This window comes from Papio anubis, chromosome 14, assembly GCF_008728515.1.
Source record: "Papio anubis isolate 15944 chromosome 14, Panubis1.0, whole genome shotgun sequence".
Taxonomy (NCBI): domain Eukaryota; kingdom Metazoa; phylum Chordata; class Mammalia; order Primates; family Cercopithecidae; genus Papio; species Papio anubis.
Window position 1 is genome coordinate 10,606,588 of NC_044989.1, and position 27,644 is coordinate 10,634,231.

At 44.4% G+C, this 27,644-nt stretch overlaps 2 protein-coding genes across 6 annotated transcripts in view; one reads left to right on the forward strand and one right to left on the reverse strand.

Annotated features, from left to right (window-relative positions):
• The window catches only part of ATP6V1C2 (ATPase H+ transporting V1 subunit C2), a 64,753-nt gene extending 58,479 nt beyond the window's left edge, over nt 1-6,274 (forward strand). For 2 of the 4 annotated variants that reach the window (XR_004178182.1, XM_031654931.1), the window contains 2 exons: nt 3,400-3,532; nt 4,355-5,099. Coding sequence is in view for 3 of the 4 variants with exons in the window: in XM_031654931.1 (XP_031510791.1) it covers nt 3,400-3,532; nt 4,355-4,444 (223 nt within the window). In the remaining variant the exon portion in view is untranslated. Of the gene's footprint in view, nt 1-3,399; nt 3,533-4,354 lie in introns of all 4 variants that reach the window. The other 2 variants (XM_031654930.1, XM_031654932.1) reach the window with 1 other exon arrangement.
• The window catches only part of PDIA6 (protein disulfide isomerase family A member 6), a 28,304-nt gene continuing 5,213 nt past the window's right edge, over nt 4,554-27,644 (reverse strand). For both annotated transcript variants that reach the window (XM_021924571.2, XM_003908276.4), the window contains 12 exons: nt 24,436-24,577; nt 19,642-19,699; nt 19,018-19,144; nt 14,851-14,957; nt 13,487-13,617; nt 12,105-12,219; nt 11,128-11,268; nt 10,302-10,386; nt 10,103-10,175; nt 8,747-8,905; nt 6,098-6,194; nt 4,554-5,494 (listed from right to left, as the gene is read on the reverse strand). In XM_021924571.2, the coding sequence (XP_021780263.1) occupies nt 5,426-5,494; nt 6,098-6,194; nt 8,747-8,905; nt 10,103-10,175; nt 10,302-10,386; nt 11,128-11,268; nt 12,105-12,219; nt 13,487-13,617; nt 14,851-14,957; nt 19,018-19,144; nt 19,642-19,699; nt 24,436-24,577 (1,304 nt within the window). In that variant the 3' untranslated portion in view covers nt 4,554-5,425. The remainder of the gene's footprint in view (nt 5,495-6,097; nt 6,195-8,746; nt 8,906-10,102; nt 10,176-10,301; nt 10,387-11,127; nt 11,269-12,104; nt 12,220-13,486; nt 13,618-14,850; nt 14,958-19,017; nt 19,145-19,641; nt 19,700-24,435; nt 24,578-27,644) is intronic.

Genomic DNA, 27,644 nt, shown 5'->3' on the forward strand with positions numbered 1-27,644 from the left:
ACAGCCTCCTGGACTCCTCCAGCCCCTGGGACCCTCTGTGTGACCTGCGGACCCCTTCCCCGCCTGCACTGAAGAGCTCCTCATCCTTCCCTGCCGTCCCCCTGGCCGATGTCTCCTACTTTCCCTCGTTTTCCTGCCCATGTTCCCTGGTCTCTAAGTCCTGCCATCCGCCTGCCGTAGGCTTTATCTGGGTATCTGTCTCATCTCCCCTCCCACACCCCTTCCTCTGCTTCCCTGTTTCTGCCAGTGGCCTCCTCATCCTTCCCCTCATCAGACCCCAAACTTCAGGGTCAGTTTGGACACCTGTGATAGGCCCGGTCCACTCTGCCTTTGTACTCTCGCTTCCACGGGTCTGGCCCCACTGGCCTGGCTGTTGCCATAAGCGTCCTCTTTGTTCTTGGCCTCCAATTCACCTTCCATGAGGCTGTCAGTGTGTGGTCTGCCCAGGTACAGATCTGACCCTGGTTCCTCGTTCTTCTGCCCTGCACATGCACCACACCCACACCTGCACCCATGCACACCTGTGCACGCCCATCTCAAAAGCCTATACCGACACAGATGGCAGCATTGGCTTGGAGGGTGTACCCAGCTCCTGGGAGTATTCTAGCCATCTCTAGTATACACAGCCTCACATCAACCCTGCCCATCTCAGAAGTTAGTTGCTCTCAGTCCTAACACAGTGAAGCCTGTCCATGCCTTTCAGGATGCACATTTGCCCAAGAGAGAGGTCGAGACCGACCTCCTTAATACTTAGTACTTAGTACTTAGGCTCAATAAAGCGAAGTATTATCCCTAAAAACAGATGCAAAACGAATTCTCAAGAAGTCAAGTTCAGAAGCAGGTACTGTGAGAAGTTCCTGAGTCTCACTGTCCAGAGATCATTGCGGCAAATGGCTTTGGGACACTTGCGACTCCCACAAAAGGGGATTCAATGTTCTGCACCTTGCTTATTCCATTTGCTTTGTGGGATCCTCGGAGATCAGTATGAGTAGAGCTACTTGATCCTTTTTAATGGCTTCATCATATTCCGTTGTATGGGGGTACCATAATCTAAGAAAACAGATATTGAGCTAACCAGTTCTTCAGAGTAAGCGCAGAGGCAAGGAGGGACGAGGCAAAGTGCACACGCCCCTGCTGCTTTGGGCTCCTGTCGGTCTGCACCCCGTTTGGCGCTTGCTGCTATCTTCCTGTCTCAGGAGCCGCTTTCCTTCTGTCCCTGTGCTGGGCACTGAGTCTGGCTTCTCTCTGTACCTCTGCCACCCAGCACAGAGTTGGACAAAGAGTAGACATGAAATGTTTGTTGACTGAATAAAGCCAGTGTGATGCAGGCACAGTCCTTGGTTGAGGAGGTGGGGTTCATCCTCATGGATGACGAATCCCAGCTGCTTAAGTGACCCAAGACGAAAACAGGTGGGGGGTGGGGCAGCGGCGAGGCTGGATCCTTGGGTCTGGTCGGGGGAGATGTTAGGCAATTACCAGTAGCAGGTAAGTGGACGGATCACCCAGGGAGCGTGGCAGCGGGAAACAGTACCACAGGGACACCCAGCATTTAAGGAGCAAGAGGAGGTGCGAGAAGGAAAAGTGAAGGCTGTAGCTGTCCCTGGGATTTGGCTGGTAGGAGGGCATCGGTGTGAGACGCTGGTGGGCAGTGGTTAAAGGAGTGAGTGACAGGCATCAGACTTTCAGATCTGGCTCTCGGGAAGCCCGGCGGCATGAGAGCTGCGTGCAGTGGGCGTTTTTATGTTAGCCGGGCAGGGCGCTGATCAAGGGAAGCGACAGTAGGAGGGCCGAGCCCTACAGCGGAGGGTCGAGGGTGTCTTACCTACAGTCCCTCAGCATGAACGGCTCCCCACCAAGTGACTGCAGGGAACAGCAGGGGCAGGGCCTTGACCAGAGGAGGGCACAGCATGGGGCGGGGCCTTGGGGAGAATGAGGGGGATGGGCCAGTCGCTCCTGGGGTCCTTTTTTTTTGAAATGGACTCTTGCTGTCGCCCAGGCTGGAGTGCAGTGGCACAGTCTTGTCTCACTGCAACCTCCGCCTCCTGGGTTCAAGCAATTCTCCTGCCTCAGCCTTCCAAGTAGCTGGGATTATAGGCATGTAATTTTTGTAATTTTAGTAGCGATGGGGTTTCACCATGTTGGCCAGGCTGGTCTTGAACTCCTGACCTCAGGTGATCCAGCCTGCCTTGGTTCCCCAAAGTGCTGGGATTACAGGTGCGCGCCACTGCGCCTGGCATGGGGTCTTGTTCTGGGCAGAATGGAGAAGGCATTATTCGCAGGAAGAGCGCAGAGGCTGAGGAAAGGTTAAGGGCTGGAGTGCATGTCCATTAAGGACCTAGGGCGCCTACCACCCACCACAGCAAGCACAACAGACAGGCTTCTCCCTCAAGCCACACTGCTGGGGGAGCAGTGCTTTCAGCTTTAAGGATGGGTCCTAGATGGATAAACAACCTCCAGGACAACTTGGTAATGACTATGGTGGAATTAGCCTGGTGTGGTGGTGGCGGGTGCCTGTAATCCCAGCTACTTGGGAGGCTGAGGCAGGAGAACAGGTTGAACCTGGGAAGCAGAGGTTGCAGTGAACCAAGATCGTGCCATTGCACTCCAGCCCGGGTGACAGAGCGAGACCCCGTCTCAAAAAAAAAAAAAAAGTAAAACCTTAGTAATATTAATAGGTCCTGCTCCCAGGACTGATGTATATGGCAGACCCCACTCTAGATAAATCAGAGCAATAGGTGGGTGAAAGGGCCTGTAAAGATGGAGTTCACATCAAGGCCTAGGGATCCCAAGGGAACACAGGTGCTAACTACTGAACATCCAGTCCTTTGCTCCCTGAGAGTATAAAAATACTTCAACAATCACAAACTGTTTGCCATTTACAGCACTTGCTGTATTTTGTGTGGGCTAAAACCACAGGAACAGCTCACCCCAACAACTGGTTTTCATGGGCTCAGGTATCCAACTAGGTACATTAAAAATGTTTTCTATCTACCCAAGAACTCAGCGAAAATAATAACCACCTTGAGAAACCAGATTTTTGCCTCTCCTTTAGTGGAGAAAAATGGCCGAGCTGGGTTTTAGACAAACGCCTTGAGTCCGAATGTTCAGTCCAACTACCTGCATTCAGCTTGAGCACGCGCCATGAACTGTCACTCATGGCCCGAGGGATACCCTCTTTGGCTCTACAGTTGAAAACTAGGTATCAGAAGGGGGTTAGCAAATTCTAGAGCTTTTTCTATCGAGATCACCGCTACCCTAAGCATTTTGCTCGAGTTTGACTTTACGAAGCTGTGTTGGTTGAAGCTTTTCATCTTTGGAATGTACTCGTGTCTTGTCAGATTCCTTCTATCCGTCTTCGCATTTCTAGTAGTAACTGACATATTTTGTCTATCTGAAAAGGTATGGACTACCAGTGAACTTCCAGGCAGTGCTCCTGCAGCCGCTTAAGAAGTCATCCACCAAGCGTTTAAGAGAGGTTCTAAACTCTGTCTTCCGACATCTGGATGAAGTAGCCGCTACAAGCATACTGGATGTAGGTATCCAGAAACAGCAGTATTTCCACAGTAAGGTCAGCATCTTACCGTAGAATGGGAGATACTTTCAAAAAACTGGTATCTACCCGTAATCCCAACACTTTGGGAGGCAGGCGGATCACTTGAGGTCAAGGGTTATGGTAAGACCCTGTCTCTACTAAAAAAAAATTGGGCCGGGCACAGTGGCTCACGCCTGTAATCCCAGCACTTTGGGAGGTCGAGGCGGGTGGATCATGAAGTCAAGAGATCAAGACCAACCTGGCCAACATTGTGAAACCCTGTTTCTACTAAAAATACAAAAATTAGCTGGGTGTGGTGGTGTGTGCCTATAGTCCCAGCTACTTGGGAGGTTGAGGCAGGAGAATCGCTTGAACCTGGGAGGCGGAGGTTGCAGTGAGCTGAGATCACGCCACTGTACTCCAGCTTAGCAACAGAGAAAGACTCTGTCTCAAAAAAACCAGCAGCAGCAAAAAATTAGCCAGGAGTGGTGGTGCATGCCTGTAATCCCAGCTACTTGGGAGTCTGAGGCAGGAAAATTGCTTGAACCCAGGAGGCAGAGGTTGTAGTGAGCTGAGATCATGCCACTGCGCTGCAGCCTGGGTGACAGAGACTGTCTCAAAAACAAAACAATTTGTTAGCCTGTTATGAAAATCTACATGTCATACACATTAAAGCACAGCAAGGAGAGGGCTAGAGCGGGTGGGCCACAGCTACGCAGAGCAGAATGTACGCTTGGTGCCTGGAAAGCTTCCTCAAAAATGAAAGTATAAGACAGGAAACTAGTTTATGCACTTAGAACATGACCATGTCTTCTTTTGTAGGCATCTGTGGAGATCCCGGGACTGCAACTCAATAACCAAGACTATTTTCCCTATGTCTACTTCCATATTGACCTTAGTCTTCTCGACTAGAAAGGCCAGCTGGCACCTGTGTCTCATGTTCGTGCAGACTATTTAGCCAGAGAATGGTTCAAATGTCTTACAGAACTAAGATTTTTTTCAGAGAAATTGCTCACAAAAGTTAGTGACAGTTGTATTTATTTTTTTTAAGTTACAATAAAATGCTCTCAAGTCCTTTGAAGGTTCTAACAAATTCAAAACTTCATTTTTCTGAATGTTTTACATAAATGCGAACTACGTGTTCGCATTGGTAACCTGCTGCTGTATTTCATGTCTTAATGGCTATTCTGAGGTTCATAACAACATAGAAAGCCTTGCACTGTATAACCAGCTAGATTCCTTAATAATTAGTCACTAGAGACAGCCCAAAGACAAATATTGGGCGGGAAATCAGTGCTCACTGAGCCCGATTTCCATGTAAAATCTCTGTTGTGGGGGGCATTGATGGCGCCATCTGAAGCAAAGAGATCTTGTTTTTTGTTTAAAAAAGTTTATGGGGGAGGAAAGATATCTGTGTATCACTTCAAAATATTAATTTACTGCTAAACATCACTCTGAATTTATGATGCAGATACTAATTTCATACATTTATCGGCATTATCCAAAATATTTTATTCTTTAATGGAAAAAGCCATTAATATTCAAATGAAGGAATCACATTAAAAAACCCATACATAAGAAACAGCCTCCAAGAACATCCAAGCAGCAGTCAGAGAGAGGGAAAAACGTTTCGACAGCCGAGTGTTCTTCAAAATATTAATGTGACAGAATACGATACAATTCACCGGCTACAACAATTCATAGAATTTTTCAATGTTTTCTTGAGATGCAAAAGTTCACTGTTGCAGTGTTGTCAAATGACCAATCAAGTACTACTTCTTGGTTAAAAGGCCACTGGGAGAGTCATCTGATTGTAGACAATGTCCCTTCACTGCTGGAAAAATCCGCTGGCTCCCAAGAAAAGAAAATGGTCTGAAGCCTCTGTTGTGGCTCTCACAACTCATCTTTCCCCAAGTCATCAAGTTCCACATCACTGAGGTCAATGTCATCCTCCACGGGAAGCTGGGGGACAGAAAGCCACTGTTAGATCTGCAGAGGGGACGCCCTGGAAGGCCAACATCTCATTTCACAGAAGCGCAACTCTCCAGAGCTACCCCTGCTGACAACCCAGGTTCTCCTCAGTCTGACCCCTACCCGGACCTTCGCACCTACAATTATATGGAAGGAAAAGCTAAGAACTCCGGTGAAACATTTCGACATCACATCACTCACCACTTTAACACTGGAAGCCACCGAACATGTCCTTTTGAGGAGGGTGGGACACAACAGTGCAGAAATAAGTGCTAATTTCAAAGCTATCATTTTCTGTTTTTCTAAGATAAAGTAAATGAATTCCAGGTTAAATGTTCACTTTAAGCTAATAATCAGGAAAGCAACCTGACTACTGGAAAGTGTCTTGGCTGTCAAGAATATCAAATGACATGCAGCACTTAAACTTGTGATAAGGAAGATGAAGGGTCTTCAGAGAAGAACCTTTTAAAAGGCCCACGGGTGCCCCAGGGCTGAGGTCTGATGGAGAGGACCTGACTCCAGGTGCAGAGATGCACAGCCTCAAGACAGTAAACCAGGACTGCTGCCCGCACAGCCTCCCTCCCGGACACTCACCTCGCCATCCCTGCCGTCCCAAGGCTCTCTCTCAATGATAGTAGGGAAAGCCCCGCCTCCTACAGGTGCCGTGGAGCCACGCCCAAAAGAGAGCTCCCTTGGGGAAAAATGACCAAAACACACACACACATTTATTATGGACTGCTGGTGCAGAAGAATAAACAACTTTGAAAATAACAGTCTGCCTACTTTGTTTATGCTGAGACATTTCTTCTTTCTTGCTGCAGTACATTCCTGAGAAACACCTCGAGAACATTATCTTTTTAATCACGGACAACATTACAACCAGATTCAACATTCCCAACTAAGCCCCCTGCATCAGATACAGTCAGTTGCTATCAGTAAGTTTTTAAAAATAGCAGAGCATTTGCTGAAATACAAATTAAGTACATAAATAATTATCAAAGTTGATCCAGAACATGGGCTGCCTGTGAGTTTTGTAAGACTGCTGTGAACCTGTACAGAGGAAGCATGTCAGCAGTGGGCTGACATGTACAGTGGGATGGCAGAGAGCGGGGTGCATATGTGTAGAAATATCAGTACTTGAAACATACCAGACCTGGTGTAATCGGGCTGTTGGGAAAGCAGAGCTAGAAATACTGTGGGCACAAATATTTAGAGTTCAGCAAACAACTCCTAGAATAATGGAGCTAGACTAACAATCTATGGCACCAATGGGCTAGAATAAACCTATTATTAGAAAAAAAAATTACATGATATATTTATATTCACATTCTGACTTCATGATTTAATAAATACTACTCTATGACAATCACAAACTTACGCAGTCCACAAACTTCTTTTTCTTTGAGACCAAGTTACGCTCTGTGGCCCGTGCTGGAGTGCAGTGGCACGATCTCAGCTCACTGCAACCTCCACCTCCTGGGTTCAAGTGATTCTTGTGCCTCAGCCTCCCGAGTAGCTGGGATTGCAGGCCCATGCCACCACACTCAGCTTATTTTTTGTAGTTTTAGTAGGGACGAGGTTTCACCATGGTGGCCAGGCTGGTTTCGAACTCCTGGCCTCAAGTGATCTGCTTGCCTCAGACTCCCAAAGTGCTGGAATTACAGGCGTGAACCACCACGCCCGGCCCCATAAACTTCTTAATGAAAACGCCCCCTTGGCCAGGCGTGGTGGCTCACACCTGTAATCCCAGCACTTTGGGAGGCTGACAGGTGGATCACCTGAGGTCAGGAGTTCGAGACCCGCCTGGCCAACCTGGTGAAACCCCATCTCTACTTTACAAAAATTAGGTAGGTGTGGTGGCAGGCACTTGTAATCTCAGCTACTCGGGAGTCTGAGGCAACAGAATCACTTGAACCTGGGAGGTGGAGGGTGCAGTGAGCCAAGATTGTGCCACTGCTCTCCAGCCCGGGCAACAGAGCGAGACTCTGTCTCAGGAAAAAAAAATAATAAAATAAAATAAAATAAAATACCCATTAAGCATACTAACCAACTACGAGTGAGAGCTGGGAGGGAAGGAGCCACGGTCTACCCCTAGGCAGAGGCTGAAGCAGCTGATCTCACAGGGTTCCTCCATGCCTCCCACTTCGCTACTCAAGGCAGAGCTGGGACTGAGGTGCCTGACTTTGGAGCTCCTACTCTCCACACAGCACACACACACACTTCTGCGTCAAGTAGGAACACTGGCAGCAAGAGCACTGCAGGCTTTCACACGCTATTCTTCCTAGTCATTATTCATCACAAGCCTCTCAACTACCTTTTGTGTGCTGAACATCTCTTACACAGCAGCTAAGAAATGAACACGGAAGAAAGCAAGAATGGAAAGCAAAACCTCTTTAGGTCAATGCCTTGTATTGCCTAAAAGATGATTAGGTGAGTTGAACAGCAGAGCAGGGTAGAGAACTCTGTATATTTGTTTTAGAGTTTTGAGAACCTATCATGTTGTTTGCACATTGTTGGAGTCACTTAAGAACACCCATTTTCAAATAAATAACTACATTCCAAAGCCAAGTGCCCAGAAATGGAAACCACATTTACCCAAGGTCAAGATTACAATGAATATGAGGGTGAGGATGGACAGACAGGGCTGCCTCTAGCCCATGAGGCTTTTTTTTGAGACGGAATTTCACTCTTGTTGCCCAGGCTGGAGTGCAATGGTGTGATCTCAGCTCACTGCAACCTCCGCCTCCCGGGTTCAAGTGATTCTCCTGCCTCAGCCTCCCAAGTAGCTGGGATTACAGGCATGTGCCACCATGCCCGGCTAATTTTGTGTTTTTAGTAGAGACAGGGTTTCTCCACGTTGGTCAGGCTGGTCTCGAACTCCTGACCTCAGGTGATCCGCCCGCCTCAGCCTCCCAAAGTGCTGGGATTACAGGCATGAGCCACCGTACCCGGCCCCATGAGGCTTTTATGAGAATTAGGAAGAGCCCAGGGCCAGATGCACAGAATGGCACACAGGGCGGCCTGAGGGCAGCAATGCGGTCTCCTCATCCAGCAAGCAGAGTATTCCAAGGAAAAAGGAACGAATAGGGAGATAATTTAAAAACTCTAAATTCTCTGGAATTAGTTTGCATTTTGAAATCCCATTTATTACCTGGCTTATATATACACCTAGTTTCAAATAAAAAACTACGACAGAACCAAACAAAGAGAAAAAACAATAAACAACCTAAGAAAACAAATTACCTGAGAAATTCGTTAATGCCTTGCTCACTGAAGGAGCCTTTCAGCAGAGCAAATTTCATCTTGCGTGCATTGATGGCGGCCATGGCGGGGTACCCAAACCCGCCAATCCCCAACGCGGTCTCAAGTTCAGACTGGGCTCCGGCTTCTGTCCACAGCCACCTAGAAAACCAGACTGGTTTATAGGGCAAATATGCCTTTTAAATTACTTACGATCTAACTAGATCTTAGAGAACAAAAGATCACGCTTCAGATATTTTGTGGAATGAGTGAGAAATAAATAAAAAACAGAAGATGAGTTTCTATATGGATTTTCCCTTTTACCTGAAATCCCACCAATATCATTTGGGTTATTAAGCTCGTTCTTGCATTCTGTAGGCATCTAATAAACATTTGCTGGACTAATGGAGGAGGAGCAAGGTCATCGAGAGAGGGACAGCAGGGGGCGCTAGGTACCCAGGGAAAGCTATGGATACCGAGGACGAAAAGCAAAAAGATATATAGGAAGGAGGCAGGGCACGGTGGCTCACCTGAGGTCAGGAGTTCGAGACCAGCTTGACCAATATGGTGAAACCCTGTCTCTACTAAAATTACAAAAATTAGCTGGGCATGATGGTGTGCGCCTGTATTCCCAGCTACTCAGGAGGCTGAGGCAGGAGGATCGCTTGAACCCGGGAGACGGAGGTTGCAGTGAGCTGAGATTGCACCACTGCACTCCACCCTGGGAGAGAGAGTGAGACTCCATCTCAAAAATAGAAAAAAAGAGAAAATAGGAAGGAGATACACTGTTTTGAAAATGTGCCTAGATAAGAGGATAAGGAAACATAATTCTAGTTCCCCTTTCTCATCCAGCCTTCAAGTTCATACTAGAATTCAGGTGCACTACTCATTCTGTGTCTGCTTGCTAACCCGGCACCCCAGTCACCATTTAAAACATGATTCCTATGAGAAAAATGCATGCTGTGCTGACAGCCCTTCATTCCTTCTTTTCCTCCCAGTGATAAAATGTTCACATCCTGAATAAAAACATATAGCAGAGCAGGTCGGGTATGGTGGCTCACACCTGTAATCCCAGGAGTCTGGGAGGCAGAGGCGGGTGGATCACTTGAGGTCAGGAGTTTGAGACCAGCCTAGCCAACACGGTGAAACCCCAACTCTACTAAAAATACAAAAATTAGCTGGGTGTGGTGGTGCGCGCCTATAATCCGCGCTACTTGGGAGGCTAGGCAGGAGAAAAAAAAAAAATTTTAGCAGAGCAAACACAGGAACACAGCTTACAAAAACACGGGGGACCCACTCTCAAGAAACCCTATAATCTCCTGTTCAGATGACACTGAGACAATAAGCTCAGTAACTTACCCCCACATTTTCTTTTTGTATTTGTCTGCCATCTTCAGAAGAACTTCCAGATAAGAATTTCGGCCTGCAGCTCCTGATTTAAACAGACAAACGTTTTTTAAAGGTAAAGGTAAAGAAGTCCATAAAATTAATCCATTTAGGAAGTACTCTCAGAGCATCTAGCATAGAACAGCCAAGGGAAATCATTTGTCTGTCTTACCAGTATCAAGGATATGGGGTAGCACAGCCACAACACAGAGCTGGTGCTCCTCACACGTCCTCTTGGCAATGTCCTCGTTGATAATCTGTGGGACTCAGAAGACAAGGGATGATCAGGAGGCTGCATGATACAACACCCAAAGGTAAGCTGGCAAACAAGAACTTCCATTGAAAAGATTTCTCCCAGGACTACTTCCTTGTATGGAAACACCCAGAGGCATGTTCTCTAAGAGGAGATTTTTCTGCTACTGATTCTTAAGCCTGTGGAAGCTGTGGTGGTTGGGGGGGATTAGCACACATACACACATCTCTGAAATCACAATGCCTGGACACAGCCTGGCTCTGCCACTTACTTGTTTAAATATACTATACTTACATGTATTGTATGTTTATACAAACTTGAGGCTCTGTGCCTCAATTTCCCCATATATAAAATGGAGATAAAAAGTTATCTACCTCTCAGTGTTCATGTGAGAATTAAATGAAACAAACAAAAAAACTACATAAAGACACCAGAACAGTGCCTGTTACATGATTAGCTACTCAATAAATGTGCTATTACTTTGAAAATGATAAGCAAGAGTGATTAAATACACTCTATCTTTAAGAAGCTCGTATTTCTGTTCACAATGTAATTATTCTAATGCTAAAAGTTATGAAAAGCAACTTATCAGACATTCTTTTCCATTTCAAAGTATAAAAACCACTTTAAAGAGAATATTTTTAACAAGAAGGGCATAACATGAACAGTGTGTCACGACTGCTTTAACGTTCCTCGCTATCAGCTAAAAAAGCTTTCTGGACTATGAGCAGTTTAAGTGGTCTACCTCAAGCAGCTCAGGAGGTGGGGCGTTATCAGAAAACAAATCAAGGGCCCGGGACACTATGTCGGATCTTGTCCGCCCACCGTCGTAATCCACAGGAGACTCGCCTTTCTGAAATATCTTGATTGTAGGAAATCCTCTAATCTATTAAAAAAAAGATCAGAGAATAAAATCCAATTAACACAACACAAAATAACACAATCTTTACGGTTTCTAAAACCACCTTATAGGTACTTTTTGTTTCTTTTTTAATTGAAGCAGTCTCACTGTTGCCCAGGCTGGAGAGCACAGGTGCAATCTCAGCTTACTGCAACCTCTGCTTCCTGGGTTCAAGAGATTCTCCTACCTCAGCCGCCCGAGTAGCTGGGACTACAGGTGCACACCACCACACCCGGCTAATATTTGTATTTTTAGTAGAGATGGGGTTTCACCATGTTGGTCAGGCTGGTTTTGAACTCCTGGCCTCAAGCGATCTGCCCGCCTAGGCCTTCCAAAGTGCTGGGATTACAGGCGTGACCCACCACTCTGGCCTTATAAGTAATTTAATGTAACAAAACTATTCCCCAGACTGCGTGGATTTCAAAGGAATGACTCAAAGAGGTCAATGATCAATCAGGGAGTTTTAACAGTCTGTGAAGTTTAGCGCAATCATATTCAAGCCCTGGTATGTAATTAACACAAAGTATCTGCTCTAGAACAAATGGACCAACTTACAATAGCCACATGAGCAACGTGAGTAAGTCTGGGCAAGCTGACACCTCACATTAAGTATACCACAGAAGCAGTGTGACATTAGGAGAAAAAAGGTGACAGTCCTAAGTGTCAGACTTGTTAGTTATGACGTAAAGTGACTTTATCTCTTCACTTACAAAATGGTTTAAACATCTCCTTTACTACCTCATAGGGAGGCCTGGAGTATTGGAAGAAGTAACGAAACACCATGTATTTCACAATGAAATGAGCCTTATAAAGATACTCACCCCGTAGCGGGAGGCTAGAACCTGATTGACGGTAGCATCCACAGCTGCCAGTTTCACTTTTCCTTTCGTCTGCTCTTTTACTTCTGAAGCTGCAGCAGCCCACTCTGGCTCTAGGCTATAGAAAAATATTCGTTTTGTGTTGTTTCTTTGAGACACGGTCTCTCTCTGTTGCCCAGGCTGGAGCGCAGTGGTGCGATCATGGCTCCCTGCAGCCTCAACCTCCTGGGCTCAGGCGATCTTCTCATCTCAGCCTCCAACACAGCTGGGACTACAGGTGCGCGCCACCACCCACCGTTCATTTCTGTATTTTTAGTAGAGATGGGGTTTCCCCATGCTGCCCAGGCTGGTCTCGAACTCCTGGCCTCAAGTGATCCACCTCACCAGGCCAAATACTTGGATTTTAACTTGCAGTCCCAACTTTTTTTTTTTTTTTTTTTTTTAGGACAGAGTCTCCTCCTATCATCCAGGATGGAGTGCAGTGGTACGATCTTAGCTCAGTGCAGCCTCTGCCTCCCACAATCAACAGATTCTTGCGCCTCAACCTCCCAAGTAGCTGGGAGTACAGGCGCATGCCACCACATCCAGCCAATTTTTTTGTATTTTTAGTAGAAATGGGGCTTTGCTATGTTGCCCAGACTGGTCTCAAACTCCTGGCCTCAAGTGATCTGCCTGCCTCGGCTTCCCAAAGTGCTAGGATTACAGGTGTGAGCCACCACGCCCGGCCTATACTTTTCAACTGATCTGTGCATTTCTGCCCACTCCCCAGTTATGTCACACCTAGAAAACATTTTGTGTGTGGCTTTACTAAAAGATACCATGCTACCCTTCACATGAGTTTCCCATTCCACTACTGCCCCTAAATCCGGACATGAGCCAGTCCCTTGTTAATCTTCAGCAATATGAGAGCGGAAGCTCTTGGCACTAATGTCAATGTTTTTTTTTTTTTTTTGAGACGGAGTCTCGCTCTGTCGCCCAGGCTGGAGTGCAGTGGCCAGATCTCAGCTCACTCCAAGCTCCGCCTCCCAGGTTTACGACATTCTCCTGCCTCAGCCTCCCAAGTAGCTGGGACTACAGGTGCCCGCCACCTCGCCCGGCTAGTTTTTTTGTATTTTTTAGTAGAGACGGGGTTTCACCGTGTTAGCGAGGATGGTCTCGATCTCCTGACCTCATGATCCGCCCGTCTTGGCCTCCCAAAGTGCTGGGATTACAGGCTTGAGCCACCGCGCCCGGCCCTGTCAATGTTTAATATTCACTTAGAGTCAGAGTTTTTCTGGAAGAGATCTTAGTGGTGATCTACTATCTAGTTCAGCCCTTTCAAAATAAGCTAATGAATGTACTGAAAACACTGTGGCTGAACAGACTACTTAGTAGAAGGCACTTACTTTTTGCAGTGTCCACACCAAGGAGCATAGAACTCAACCATCCAAACATCTTCACTGTCCAGAACATTCTCATCAAAGCTGTCGTCTGTCAGCTCAATCACATCCTTCTTACTTGAACTATCACTTCTGCCCTGTCATTTATGACATTAAACATCAAACAATTTGGCCAAGAAGAATACTTTTCCTATTTTAAATAACACTGCTTCTACATCTTAACAAAGTTTTAGGGTTTTTCTTTAGTGAATAAAATAGTGAAAATGGTTGTATTCAAATTGGGTACATTCTTCAGCATTATCATTTTTGCTTGGTAAATAGTCTTTTACTTTCAAATAATTATCAATACATTGAGTACAACATATAACCTGTACCTGAATTCCGTCACCAGTTCTTTTTAGTAAGAAACCTCAACATGGCTCAAAGAACCACCTTAAAAACACTGTTCTAATTCAGACTCAAGCACAGCTACTGCTTCATCCCAGGATGTTCTGCTACATCTTTCATAGACAAAGCCCCTACCAGTCAACAAAGCTAAAAATAACACTTAATCCTTTTCTTTTTTCAAAGAATGTTCTTCAGTACTAAATCTAAGAAGCAGTCAGCATTGCTTTCTGTTGCCAGGCAGGGTGCAGGGGGCCAGGCAACTATGCTCATTAAATGTCTAAGTTTAAAATAAAAGGCAAGAGCATGGAATCTTTGGATAAGCTCTGAGCCTGTATAAAGAAGCGAGTTTAACTGGTCTCCTAAAAGTAAAGGCCCATTTAATATTTATGTATCTTCAAGTTTGTCTTTTCACAAGAACATCAGTGTTAAGCTTCACATTTCATACAAGGGCATCTAAAACACCAATCTGCTCCTCTCTCTCTCTCTCTTCTCCCCTATCCATTTGTGTAGAATTTTCCATGGATTTGGGGCTGAATGCCACAGATACAGGCCAAGAGGTAATCCAGTCTCATCACAGTTTGCCAAAGCCTACCCAGAGGAGAACCCGTCCATCCCATCCCCGCTCTTGACCTACAAGTGCCATGGGATGCCAGCACCTGGCTCCTGGGCCTGGAGCTGAAGTTCACATTCTTCTGTTTTAGCCCAGGGCCCAGGAAGCCTATCTAGGGCCTGGTACTTGGACTGCAGGTGTGGAAAGAGGCCCTGGGACTGACTGGCCATGGCAACAGCAATCCTGAGGAGCCCAAATGAGCAGGCTGGATGGCTGGTTCCCTCTGGGTTCAGTGGATCCAATCCTCCATTATTCTTTAATTGAAAGTTTACCACTTTCACATACTTTTAAAAAAACAACTATCTTTTACAAGGAATCCACACTCTGGCTTCAAAATCACGACACATTAAAAACTGACATTTTATGGTCTTACTTGTTTTCCAGAACTGTATCCTCCGCTCCGTCCCCCGAGGCGATCCTTCACAAGTTGGCGCAGAGCACTGAGCGCAGCATCTACGATGGCTTCACCAGTTCTGCCACCTACAGGAGATGGAAGGTAGGCGGTCCTCAGCCCGGCCTTCAGCAAGTGCCTCATCTGGCCCAGCCCAAGACTGTCTTTACCTCACTGTCAGCTTCACCGGGTGACACAGTTCTGACATGTGTATCTCTGACAGAACAAACTTTCTCCCCAGTATGCATTTTGCACTAGACCTAACACTTGGAAAACCAATTTCTCTTCCTTTCTCATTATTATTATTTTTCTGAGATGGAGTCTCACCCTGTTGCCCAGGCTAGAGTACAGTGGCACAATCTCGGGTCATTGCAACCTCCGCCTCCCAGGTTCAAGTGATTTCCAGCTAATTTTTGTATTTTTAGTAGAGACGGGGTTTCACCATGTCGGCCAGGCTGGTCACAAACTCCTGACCTCAAGTGATCCGCCCACCTCGGCCTCCCAAAGTGCTGGGATCACAAGTGCAAGCCACCGTGTCCAGCCTGACTCCTCTTAAGTTTTATGTAGTTAGTGTGAACGAAAACTCCCTGCTCAAATACCATCTCCTAATGAGAATAACTCACAAATGTTTACCGAACATGGACATGGGTGAATAAGAAGCTTAAGATCTAGCTGGGAAAGCAGGGGAATTTCCCAAATACAAAAGGAACTATTTCTGTGAAATACCGGATAGAAAAGATGGAAAAACTAGGTATGAGGTGTTCTGAAGCCAAATAACTGAAAACCATTCCAGGCTTCTTTTTTTCTATCTTGCTTGAAACACTGTTAAGCTGAACTTAACAAATCTGCATTAAAACTCACAGAGGCAAGATGACAATAGTCTTTGGAAGTTCACCAAATAAGTTTATTTGCTCAAGAGAGTCAGGGGCTATTAACTAACACAGAAGTACTGGAATAACCTATGCCATCTGCTATCTTCAGTTTAAAGGCAAAATTAGTTCTAATAGAATCTCTTTAGAAAGTTCCTTTTCTGGAGGGCCGTAGTGGCTCACGCCTGGGATCCCAGCACTTTGGGAGGCGGAGGCATGTGGAACACCTGAAGGCAGGAGTTCGAGACCATCCTGGCCAACATGGTGAAACCCTGTCTCTACTAAAAAGACAAAAATTAGCTGGGTGTGGTGATGGGCACCTATAATCCCAGTTACTCAGGAGGCTGAGGCAGGAGAATCACCTGAACCCAGGAGACAGAGGCTGCAGTGAGCTCAGATCATGCCACTGCACTCCAGCCTGGGTGACAGAATGAGACTCTATGTCAGGAAAAAAAAAAAATTTTTTTTTTTTTAGAGTTTTCTCAAACTCCTGTACTCAAGTGATCCTCCCAAAGTGGATCGGCCTCCCAAAGTGCTGGGATTAGAGATCTAAGGTGTGGCGGCCGGCCTTTTGGGAGGCCGAGGCAGGCAGATCATGAGGTCGAGAGTTCAAGAACAGCCTGATCAACATGGTGAAACCCCATCTCTACTAAAAATACAAAAATTAGCCAGGTGTGGTGGCGCACGCCTATAATCCCAGCTACTCAGGAGGCTGAGGCAGGAGAACTGCTTGAACTCGGGAGGCGGAGGTTGCACTGAGCCAAGATAGCGCCACTGTACTCCAGCCTGGGCAACAGAGCGAGACTCCATCTCAAACAACAAAACAAAACAAAAATACCCACAAAATATACTACAGCAGCTCTCAGCATCTATTCAGATAATCGTGCACTGTATTGCTGGCTGAGCCTACCAAGTATGTCACTTGATAACACAGAAGGGCAAGGCCTCAACATGAAACAGCCTCTGCTCCTTATCTATGTCAGGCATCTCCATCATCTGAACCAGTGCCCCTTCCCCAAGTCTTTATCTGGACATATGCCAAATCGTGAAGTATACTAGGAAAAAAACTTTTCAGCATTTTAGGCCACACTGTCTATTGCAACTACTCAATTCTGCTGATCCAGTGCAAAAGCAGCCAGAGACACTATGTTGACACACAGGTAGGGCTGTGTTCCAATAAACTAAATTTATAAAAACAGCAGCAGACTGACTGCACTAAAAACATGCACATTTTCGTAAGTGAGGAAAACTAAAACAAACTATTATTCAAAGGCAGAAAAGCAAGTGTTTACTCAGGGGAAAAAAAAGGTCTTTCCCTAGAACTTTGGAGCTGGGGAGGCAAGTAGAGACGTGTTCAAGGCCACATCTTTGTCTTCAGACGAGACCTCCAGCCTCGAGATCTGCCCATGACATGTATTTACCAAGTATTTGTCTCATATGCTTTATGTGTACTATTTCAATTAAGCTTCTGGTACCTTAAAATGGGGTTTGCACATCCCCATTTTACAGAGAAGCAAGACACTAAGTTTAGTTACGACGTTGGAGTGTGGAGAAGCCAGCAGCCAGGCAGACAGGATGGGCTGCCTTCCCAGCTCGCACACGACAGATTCTGTACCGCTCACCCCCGCCTTCCCTGCCTTCTATTAGCTGGACCCAGGCAAGTCACCAATGACAGACAACTCTTTGTTTTACTATGATGTTGATGCTGCCACCCAACCTGTGAGCTGGTACTGCTCACATAAAGCAAAACCTAAGATGACAAAGTTCTGTCACTCATATGTTCCATATAACATCTTCAACAAAAACCTTTACCAAATTAGCCATAATTTCAGCTTCAAACAAATTATGCTCAACACTTTTACTAGCACCATGGATCTGGCCCAACGCAGCAACTCTGATTATCTCAAATATAATAATCTGTTTGTGATATCTTTTTTTTTCTTTCTTTTTTTTTGAGATGGAGTCTTGCTCTGTTGCCCAGGCTGGAGTGCAGTGGCGCGATCTTGGCTCACTGCAAGCTCCGCATTCTGGGTTCAGGCCATTCTCCTGCCTCAGCCTCCCGAGTAGCTGGGATACAGGTGCCCACCACTGTGCCCGGCTAATTTTTTTGTAATTTTAGTAGAGACGGGGTTTCACCATGGTCTCAATCTCCTGACCTCATGATCCGCCCACCTCAGCCTCCCAAAGTGCTGGGATTACAGGTGTGAGCTACCATGCCCGGCCCATTTGTGATATCTTAATTAAATAACAGGACAAGGCCGGGCGCGGTGGGTCAAGCCTGTAATCCCAGCACTTTGGGAGGCCGAGATGGGCGAATCATGAGGTCAGGAGATCAAGACCATCCTGGCTAACACGGTGAAACCCTGTCTCTACTAAAAAATACAAAAAACTAGCCGGGCGAGGTGGCGGGCACCTGTAGTCCCAGCTACTTGGGAGGCTGAGGCAGGAGAATGGCGTAAACCCGAGAGGCGGAGCTTGCAGTAAGCTGAGATCCGGCCACTGCACTCCAGCCTGGGCGACAGAGCAAGACTCCGTCTCAAAAAAAAATAAAATAAAAAATAAAAAAAAAAATAAATAAGTAACAGGACAATTCTCTAAGAGTATAGTGCCTATAATCCCAGCTACTTGGGAGGCTGAAGTAGGAGGATTGCCTGAGCCTAGGAATTTGAGTCCAGGCTGGGCAACATAGCAAGACTCTGTCTCTTAAAAAAAAAAAAAAGAAAGAAAAGAATAGTGTTGCTGAAATAACATTTAGTATTGGGAGGGGGGAACCTGAATTCTATCTTTAGTTGCCTCAGGGGCCCACAGCAGACACTCACAATTTACTTATCTACAAAACAGAATTTGTGTATCCATTTATTACTGACAGTTCAGGAGACTAAGACTCTCAAATTACAGACTCTCCTTTTCCATAGTAGTATGTTAGACCCTTCTCCTACAGTAAAGGGAAGAGAGATTAGAGCAAGAAAATACATGTAGATCTTCATTAAATACAAGTGACTGTAATGAGAAAGACAAGAGAGTAGCACAGAACACTATTTTCTATCATTGCTAATGTAGCGTAGACCTAAGCAAGCGTGAAGTGATAACACAAAGCTGTGTGACACACATTTCACCTTCAGATTGACTCGGAGGGGGTAGGAATCACTGTGTACCATTTATAGATAATTCAGGTACAATGAAGTTGAGAACCTTGCAGGTAGAGCAGGTTCTCAAGCTCGTTAAAGAACAGTAGGTTCTTGTCTACCAGGGGAATGAAGTAGCTAGGAAAAGTCCTTACCTTGGTAATCTTCTGGTCTGTTTTTGTTGGATCCAAAAATCTTAATGGTAGGAAATCCCTGAACACCATACTGACCTCCTAGGGACTGATGCTTATCTGCATCAACTGCACCAACTTTGACAACATCCTGTGGGAATGTAAAAGAAGTAACAATTTTTCCTTCCGCTACAGCAGATTCCACAAGAACTCATTATCTGCTTCATATAGACTCAGAAAAAGGTAATAAAGCACTGGGTGCAGTTTGCAAAATAAGTCAGTAAGGGCCTTAGCCTTCAACACCAGAAGAGAATCTAAATGCAATGATGCGGGAAATCAAAGTCAGCCCATGGAGGGAACTCTGCAGCTCACAGAAATGGCAGGGCTGAGAGTAACTGTCATTTAGCCGGGAAACAGAATAAACAAAAACAGGCAATGTAAGCATTTAAATGTGTATTATCCCCTTGTTCTCAGTACAATTTTAACAACGAACCAGTATTTTCAACTGTGATATGCCAACTAGCTTCCCATTGAACATTAAACCATCTGCATACTTATTATTTAAACATACACAGGTGAATATGGACATCTTAGAAACTTACTATAAAAAAAACTTTTGTAAGCCTTTTGCATTCCTAAGAAACTTACTTTTAATGCAGTTGCTGCTTTCTTCCATTCTGGTGTTAATCTTTGACAGTGACCACACCTTTTGGGGGTAAGACAACACAAAGCAACAGTTAAAGCCTTTGATTCTCAATTCAAAAAATTCAAAACTTCAGTTAAAAAACCCCATCAATGGTCTACTGAGTGAGACGCCTGCAAAGAGGACAAGCACAAATAAAACAGGAGCAGGCCAGGCACGGCTGCTCAGGCCTGTAATCTCCAGTAGTTTGGGAGGCCAAGGAGGGAGGATCACTTGAGGTCAGGAGTTTGAGACCAGCCTGGCTAACATGGTGAAATCCCATCTCTAACAAAAATACAAAAATTAGCCAGGCATGGTGGCGCACGCTTGTAATCCTAGCTACTGGGGAGGCTGAGGCACGAGAATCATGTGAACCTGGGAGGCAGAGGTTGCATGAGCTGAGATCATGCTGCTACACTCCAGCCTGGGCAACAGAGTAAGACTCTGTCTCAAAAACATAAAATAAAAATAAAATAAGTAAGTAAAATGGGATCAGCAACCTGGATGAGCTCACCACTTTATTACTTACAACAATCACTTTTCTATTCATCCTAATAAAAAAGCTTCCAGCCGGGTGCAGTGGCTCACGCCTATAATCCCAGCCCTTTGGGAGGCCGAGGCAGGCGGATCACTTGAATTCAGGAGTCAAAACCAGCCTGGTCAACATGGTGACAGCTCGTCTCAACTAAAAATACAAAAATTAGCTGGGCATGGTAGCACACGCCTGCAATCTTAGCTATTGGGGAGGCTGAGAAAGAACTGCTTGAACTTGAGAAACGGAGGTTGCAGTCAGCCGAGATCGTGCCACTGCACTCTAGCCTGAGCAACACAGCAAGACTCTGTACCAAAAAAAAAAAAAAAAAAAAAAAAAGGTTTTGAATTACTGCTCAATTAAATCATATTCAAACTCTATAATTTATAACTCTACACCTGAACAAGCCCTTTAGAATCTATCGGGTTCAATGTGCTTCCCTGTGTGGAGCTGAAAGCCTAGGCAAAACGCAGATTCTTGGGGTCCACAAACTCAAACTTCCTGGTGGAGGAATTGCATTTTATTAAGTTCTACTAGTGATTCTTAAACCTACTGAAGTTTGACAGTTTCTAATCTAGTCCAACTTTTTAATTTCATAGATGAGGTATCTGACCTAGATCGACTATGCCTGTATCTCAATACTCTGTGGGTTCCACAAATTGCTTCTGGACTTAGAAACACATACATAAACCCATGTTTGTGAACCTAACAAGCCGAAATGCATGACATGACACCACAAGATGGTGACGTGAGTGACTGACTGAGGTGGGGGAGGCAGGGAAAGCGGAGGAGAGTGGGGAGAGGAGGAGAGAAGAGAACACAAGGAAAAATGACCTTAACCTTATAGATACTATTACTGTGAAATACAACACAGAAAAGTGCTTCTAAGAAATTACATCCTCGTGAACCTGTTAGCCCTTACCACTCACTGAGGTTGTAGGTAGCTAACTGTTCGTTTTTATTGCTGTGTAACATTCACTATATGCAGATACCATAGTTTATTTCTCCAGTGGTGATCTGATGCATTTTTAAAAACAAAGTAAATTCTCTTCTAATTAGGTCTCTAAGGACCAAATGCACAAATGCTAGGTGCCAGCACCATGATGAAAACACTTTATAGATGATTTCATTTAATCTGCATGAAGTTGAAGGCAGGTCCTTTTGTTATTTCATTTTACAGATGATGGAACTGATGTTGAGAAGAAATTTACCCAATATCACAGCCATCCGGTGTCAGAGCTGCCTGACAAGTTTTTGATTCCAAATACTACAATCATACAGGTAAAAGTTTTAATCATTACGTAATTGAGTATTGGGGCCTAAACTCAATCCCAATATTTGAAGCTAGGATCTTTCAGGGGAATATCCTGAAATGCTACTTCTATGTATTTATATACAGTATGTTTTCTTGTTTAGGTGAGATACCCAAAAATTCAGAAGTCAGATTTTTACAGGGTTTTGTGCCTCTTTAATTTCAGTTTATCTAAGAAAAGAGGACTAAATTCAGAGACTGTCAGAGTTCATCCTCTCTTCTATTTGATCTGCACATACATCACAATGCCACATACATATAAATATGGCATACAGCCTACCCAGGGGTTCTGCACCTGGGGTCCAGACTCCCAAAGGGCTGGTGGATAAAAATTTAGGGAATCCCTTTTAGGAAAAGAAAAAAAAAAAAAAAGAATAAATCTGAAGCCAAGGTGGCCTTTTAGGAAAAATTTAGGGGAAGGAGTCTATGAATTTGGATGAAAAAAAGTTTTTATTTTCACTCATCTGTAATCGAAATTTAGAATTTCCTTACAAATGTAAACAACACTCCATAGTCAATTATTGTGACTTTATCACAAATAAATATCACAGCTATTTTCATTACCACCACTATAGTTGTCGCAGGTATCTTCAAACATCATGCCCATCACTATTCAGAATTATTGCAGCAGTCAAGTCTGCTGGTGGATCTTGGAATCGGTTTAGCATCCCTATTCTAAAAACCTACAACCTGAAATGTTCCAAAATCCAAAACTTTCTAAGCGCCAACATGACACTCACAGGAAACGGTCGCTGGAGCAGTTCAGATTTTGTATTCTCAGATTAGGGATGCTCTACAGCTAAGTATTATGCAAATCTTCCAAAATCTGAAAAAATCCAAAATCAGAAACACTTCTGGTCCCAAGCATTTCGGATAAGAGCTGTTCAACCTGTACTTACTGTCCTTGTAAAGTACATTAGTATTGAAATTTTAATATTTCAATAATCATATTTCCATAGGTTTTCTTTGTGATCTTATAAGCTTTATTTAAACATGTAAAGGTTTGATTTTTTTTTTTCTTTTTTGAGACAGGCTCTCACTGTTGCCTAAGCTGGAGTGCAGTGGCACAATCACAGCTCACTGCAGCCTCTACCTCCCAGGCTCAGGTGATCCTCCCACCTCAGCCTCCTGAGTAGCTGGGATCACAAGTGCACAGCACCAGGCCTGGGTAATTTCTTTGTTTCTTTTCTTTTTCTTTTTGTAGCAGTGGGGTCTTTGCCACATTGCCCAGTCTGGTCTCGAGCTCTGGTGCTCAAGCAATCCACCCACCTTGTTCTCCCAAAGTGCTGAAATTATAAGCGTGAGCCATCATGCCTGACCATAAAGGTTTTATTATAAGAATCCAAGGCCTTCACCAAGGTGCCACAGGAATCCAAGCACAAAAGGAAGTTAAAAAGCACCTGCCTGACCCGGTGCAGTGGCTCACAGCTGTAATCCCAGCACTTTGGGAGGCTGAGACAGGCAAATTGCTTGAGCCCTGGAGTTAGAGACCATCTTGGATAACATGGTGAAATTCCATCTCTATTAAAAAAATATAAAAAGTAGCCGGGTGTGGTGGTACATGCCTGTAGTACCAGTGCTGGGGAGGCTAAGGTGGGAGGATTACCTGAGCCTGAGAAATCAAGGCTGTAGTGAGCCGTGATCATGCCGCTGCACTCCAGCCTGGGAGAACTGAGACCCTGTCTCTCAAAAAAAGTGCTTGCTCTAATCAGACATTCTTTCACCCAGACACCACAAAGTAAAACTCTGCCAGTATAATAATTATTAACTAGTGGATCCAGATCCTGCCTTCTCAATTATGCGGTCTTGTAGTCTTACAATGAGGTATTTTCTCTTGCATGGTCACTCTCAGAAACAAGGTAAATTACCTATGCCATATATGGTAAGCTTGTAAAAACCACATACGGAGACATTTGACAACACAACAGTTTGTACAATTACTATTTATATATTTGCTAGTATAATTGAGCTAATCCATACAGAATTAGCATTTGCATTGAGCACATAAATACCAGAGCCTTTAAAAATAGTAAAGGCATTAGGTGGACAGGACACACAATGTGGCAGCATCCACTTTGAAAACAGAGCGTTTTTACCTCCATTTGCTACACTGAGCGTGAATAAAATGGTCCATGAGGAATGGTGGTTAGTTTCTAAAACTCAGTTTCAAAGAAAAAAGTTAAAGTGAGAAAGGAAAAACTTTCATCAGGCATACCCTAAAATGCAACCATCAGGTTTCAGTATCGCTCACTCAAGCTTACAAAGCCTTGTTCACATGTCAAAGAACTCCTTGGGATTTCAGATTGCCACACAGTTCTTCACGGATACACAGTGGGCTAGGGTTTGGTTCTCCTCTCCGGATACTCGTGGGCTGCTGGTTTACAGCAGAGACAGCCTCATATACATCCGGCACAGTTTCCACTCTTCTATTTGGTTTTTGTTTTTTTTCATTAAATGCTTTAATCACACAAACCATTAGCACAATGTTGTACTTTTAACTGTATATAATTTTGCGCCTTAGTTTCAATGGTGATTACATTTTTACCCCACAGGGGTTTTTCCAGTATTGAATGTAAGGCAAGAATTTTTAAATTAAACCAGATTTTCTAACTACATTATTTCAGGAAATAATTCTCTTCAAGAAACAGAATGAAGTTAATCATTGGCCCCTCTATTTTCTTTGCTCAAGATTCCTTCCTCATAAAATTAGTTTTCCTTCCACACACATCACCTCATCAGTAGATCTTCCTTAACAATAGACGAGATACTTTGCATTTCCCATTTCCCTCTTCTCTACTTCTTTTAAACAAACAGTAAGCTAAACTAGATGACTTAATAAAATCAGATTTTTATACAGCATTTTCTCCAATTTCAGAAAGTACCATAAATAATCTACAACTATTTTATAATACTTACCATGGAGCATAGAATTCTACAAGCCACAAACTATCACTCTGAATAACTTCTCGGTTGAAATTTGATGGAGTTAATTCGATCACATCGTCACTAGAGGAATACAGACCATTCACTGCCAGAAAGAAGGCACAGCTTACCAGACCTGAAGTAACAACAAAAGTACACCATTAACAGCACTGTTCATGCTTTGACTGGAAACCCTGGGGAACCAGAGTCCTCTTCAACTGACCAGGGCCCTTCACACAGGAGGGCGGCCTAGCTCTGGCCCCTATGCCCTCCCTGCTGCAGTCGGAGCCCCTGGAATTTCACTCCCATTGCTGCAACACTGAGCCAAAAAGGAATGGACAGTCCCCACTCCCATTCCTTGGGCTGCACTGGAAAAAGGCTGAAGCATTATTCTTAGTGGCCTTCATGTATCAATGTCTTTGTTCCTTACAGCCACTCCATGAGGCAGCACTATCGTTTTATGGGCGTGGACACTGAAAAATTAGGAGGTCACTTCTGCCTGTGTAACCTTGGGCAATCACATGGTAATCATTCCTCACGTTATTCCATTGCAAATTACTAGCACATTATCTTTATTCAACTATCTTTTTGAAGGGAAAAATAATTGTTGTCTCTTCCACTAGACTGTGACTCTTTCAAGAGCAATGGTAATTTGTTTGTTTTTTTGAGACAGAGTTTTGCTCTTGTTGCCCAGGCTGGGGTGCAATGGCACGATCTCAGCTCACGGCAACCTCTGCCTCCCAGGTTAAAGCGATTCTCCTGCCTCAGCCTCCCAAGTAGTTGGGATTACAGGCATGTGCCACCATGCCTGGCTAATTTTGTATTTTTAGTAGAGACAGGGTTTCTCCATGTTGGTCAGGCTGGTCTCGAACTCCCGACCTCAGATGATCCGTCTGCCTCGGCCTCCCAAAGTGCTGGGATTACAGGCGTGAGCCACAGCGCCCGGCCAATGTTTATTTTTATGGAGTTTTATTTCTCTTAATACTATCCATAACACATTATCAGAAAAATTTTTCATGAGAACAACCTTATAAAGAAAGGATGCAATGTCGACTGTATTGCTGACCACACAGTTCTGCCACACTGGATCGAGAGCATTTTCATTAGCAACTCTGGAAACTTAAATGCAATTTACAACAATAATAGAGGAACACAAATTCTGAACTGACTTACTAGTATCTTAAGAACCCAGAAGTTCTCTGAAATGGCATTACTATCAGAATTTCACCTTTCAAATTTACATATACAGTCACATCCACAGGGTCAAGGAGAGGACACACAAATGAGGGTGGTCTGTGGACTACAATGGAGCTGAAAAAATCCTATCACCTGGAGCTGAAAAAAAGCCTGGGCAGCATAGGGAGACCTTGTCTCTCTAAAAAATTTAAAAGTTAGCCAGGGATGCACCTGTAGTCCCAGCTACCGGGGGGCTGGGGGGGCTGAGGTGGGAGGATCACTTGAGTCCAGGTGGTCAGGGCCGCTGCAGGGAGCTGTGTTTGCACCATTGCACTCCAGTCTGGGTGACAGAGTCTTGATAACTCTGACCCTGTGTAGACCTAGGTTCATGTGTGTGTTTGTGTCCTCGTTTTTGACAAAAAAGCTAAAAAAGCAAAACAAACAAATTTTAAAAACAGAAAAAACCTTACAGAATACAATATAAAATAAAATACTGGCCAGGCGCTATGTGTCATGCTTGTAATCCCGGCACTTTAGGAGGCCAAGGCAGGCAGATTGCTTGAGCTCAGGAATTCAAGACCAGCCTGGGCAACATAGTGAGACTCCCTCTCTAAAAAAAGTACAAAAATTAGCCAGGCACGGTGGTGCATGCCCGTAGTCCCAGCTACTCGACAGGCTGAGGTGGGAGGATCACTGAGCCCAGGGAGGTCAAGGCTACAGGTGCAGTGGGCTGTGATGCGCCACTGCACTCCAGCCTGATAGAGCGAGATCCTGTCTCAAGAAAAAAAAAAAAAAAAAAAAAGAGAGAGAAAATATTTTTGTACTGCTGTACAATGTGTTTTAAGGTAAGTGTTTTTACAAGAGCCAAAAAGTTAAAAAAAAAAAAAATTAAGTTTAGAAAGTAAAATGTTGTCCAGATACCATGGCTCATGCCTATAATCTCAACACTTTGGGAGGCGAAGGTGGGAGAACTGCTTGAAGCCGGCAGTTCAAAACCAGGCTGGCCAACATAGAATAGTAAAACCACATCTCCGAAAAAAAAAAAAAAAGAAAAATGTTACAGTAAATTAAGGTTATTCTATCATTCAAGAAATAAAATGTTAAGAGCAACCCCCAGTCATGCGAGCTGTATTCATGGTAAATGTCCTATACAGCTGTACCATTTTTTATCTTTTGTATCATATTTTTACTGCACCTTTTCTATGTTTAGATAGACAAATGCTTACCACTGTGTTACAACTGCATACAATATTCAGTACAGTAACATGCCGAATGGATTTGTAACCTAAGAGAAATAAGCTATACCACAGAGCCTAGGTTTTTAGTAAGTTATGCCATCTAGGTTTGTATTAAGTACACACTGATGTTTTTCACAATGAAGAAATCGTCTGATATGACAACAGAAATTAAAGAAATTTCTATTCCTGTCTTTTTAGCATCTCTGAAGTTGATCACAGATCATCTCTCTAAAGTTAAGCAACACATGACCATATACAAAAATGTGCTAATTACCTCTAGAACAAGGTAAATAATGGAGTATCCTCAGACTATTCTTGACTTCAACAGGAATGTTTTCCTATTTGCATCATGCTGGCTTTTGGGTTGAAATAAATACACTGTTTTATTTTTTTTGAGAGAGGGTCTTGCTCTGTCACCCAGACTGGAGTGCAATGGTGCAAACACAGCTCCCTGCAGCAGCCCTGACCACCTGGACTCAAGTGATCCTCCCACCTCAGCACCCCCAGCCCCCCGGTAGCTGGGACTACAGGTGCATCCCTGGCTAACTTTTAAATTTTTTATAGAGACAAGGTCTCCCTATGCTGCCCAGGCTGGTCTCAAGAGATCCTCCTGCCTCTGTCTCCCAAAGTGCTGGGATTACAGGTATGAGTGATCACGCCAGGCCAAAATCTACTTACAATGTTAAACAAATTTCTGTCTATTCCTGTCTTTGCAGCATCTCTGAAGCTGATCATATCATTTCTTCCTTTTAATTTGTTGATACAGCAAATTGTAAGTGAGACTGGCCT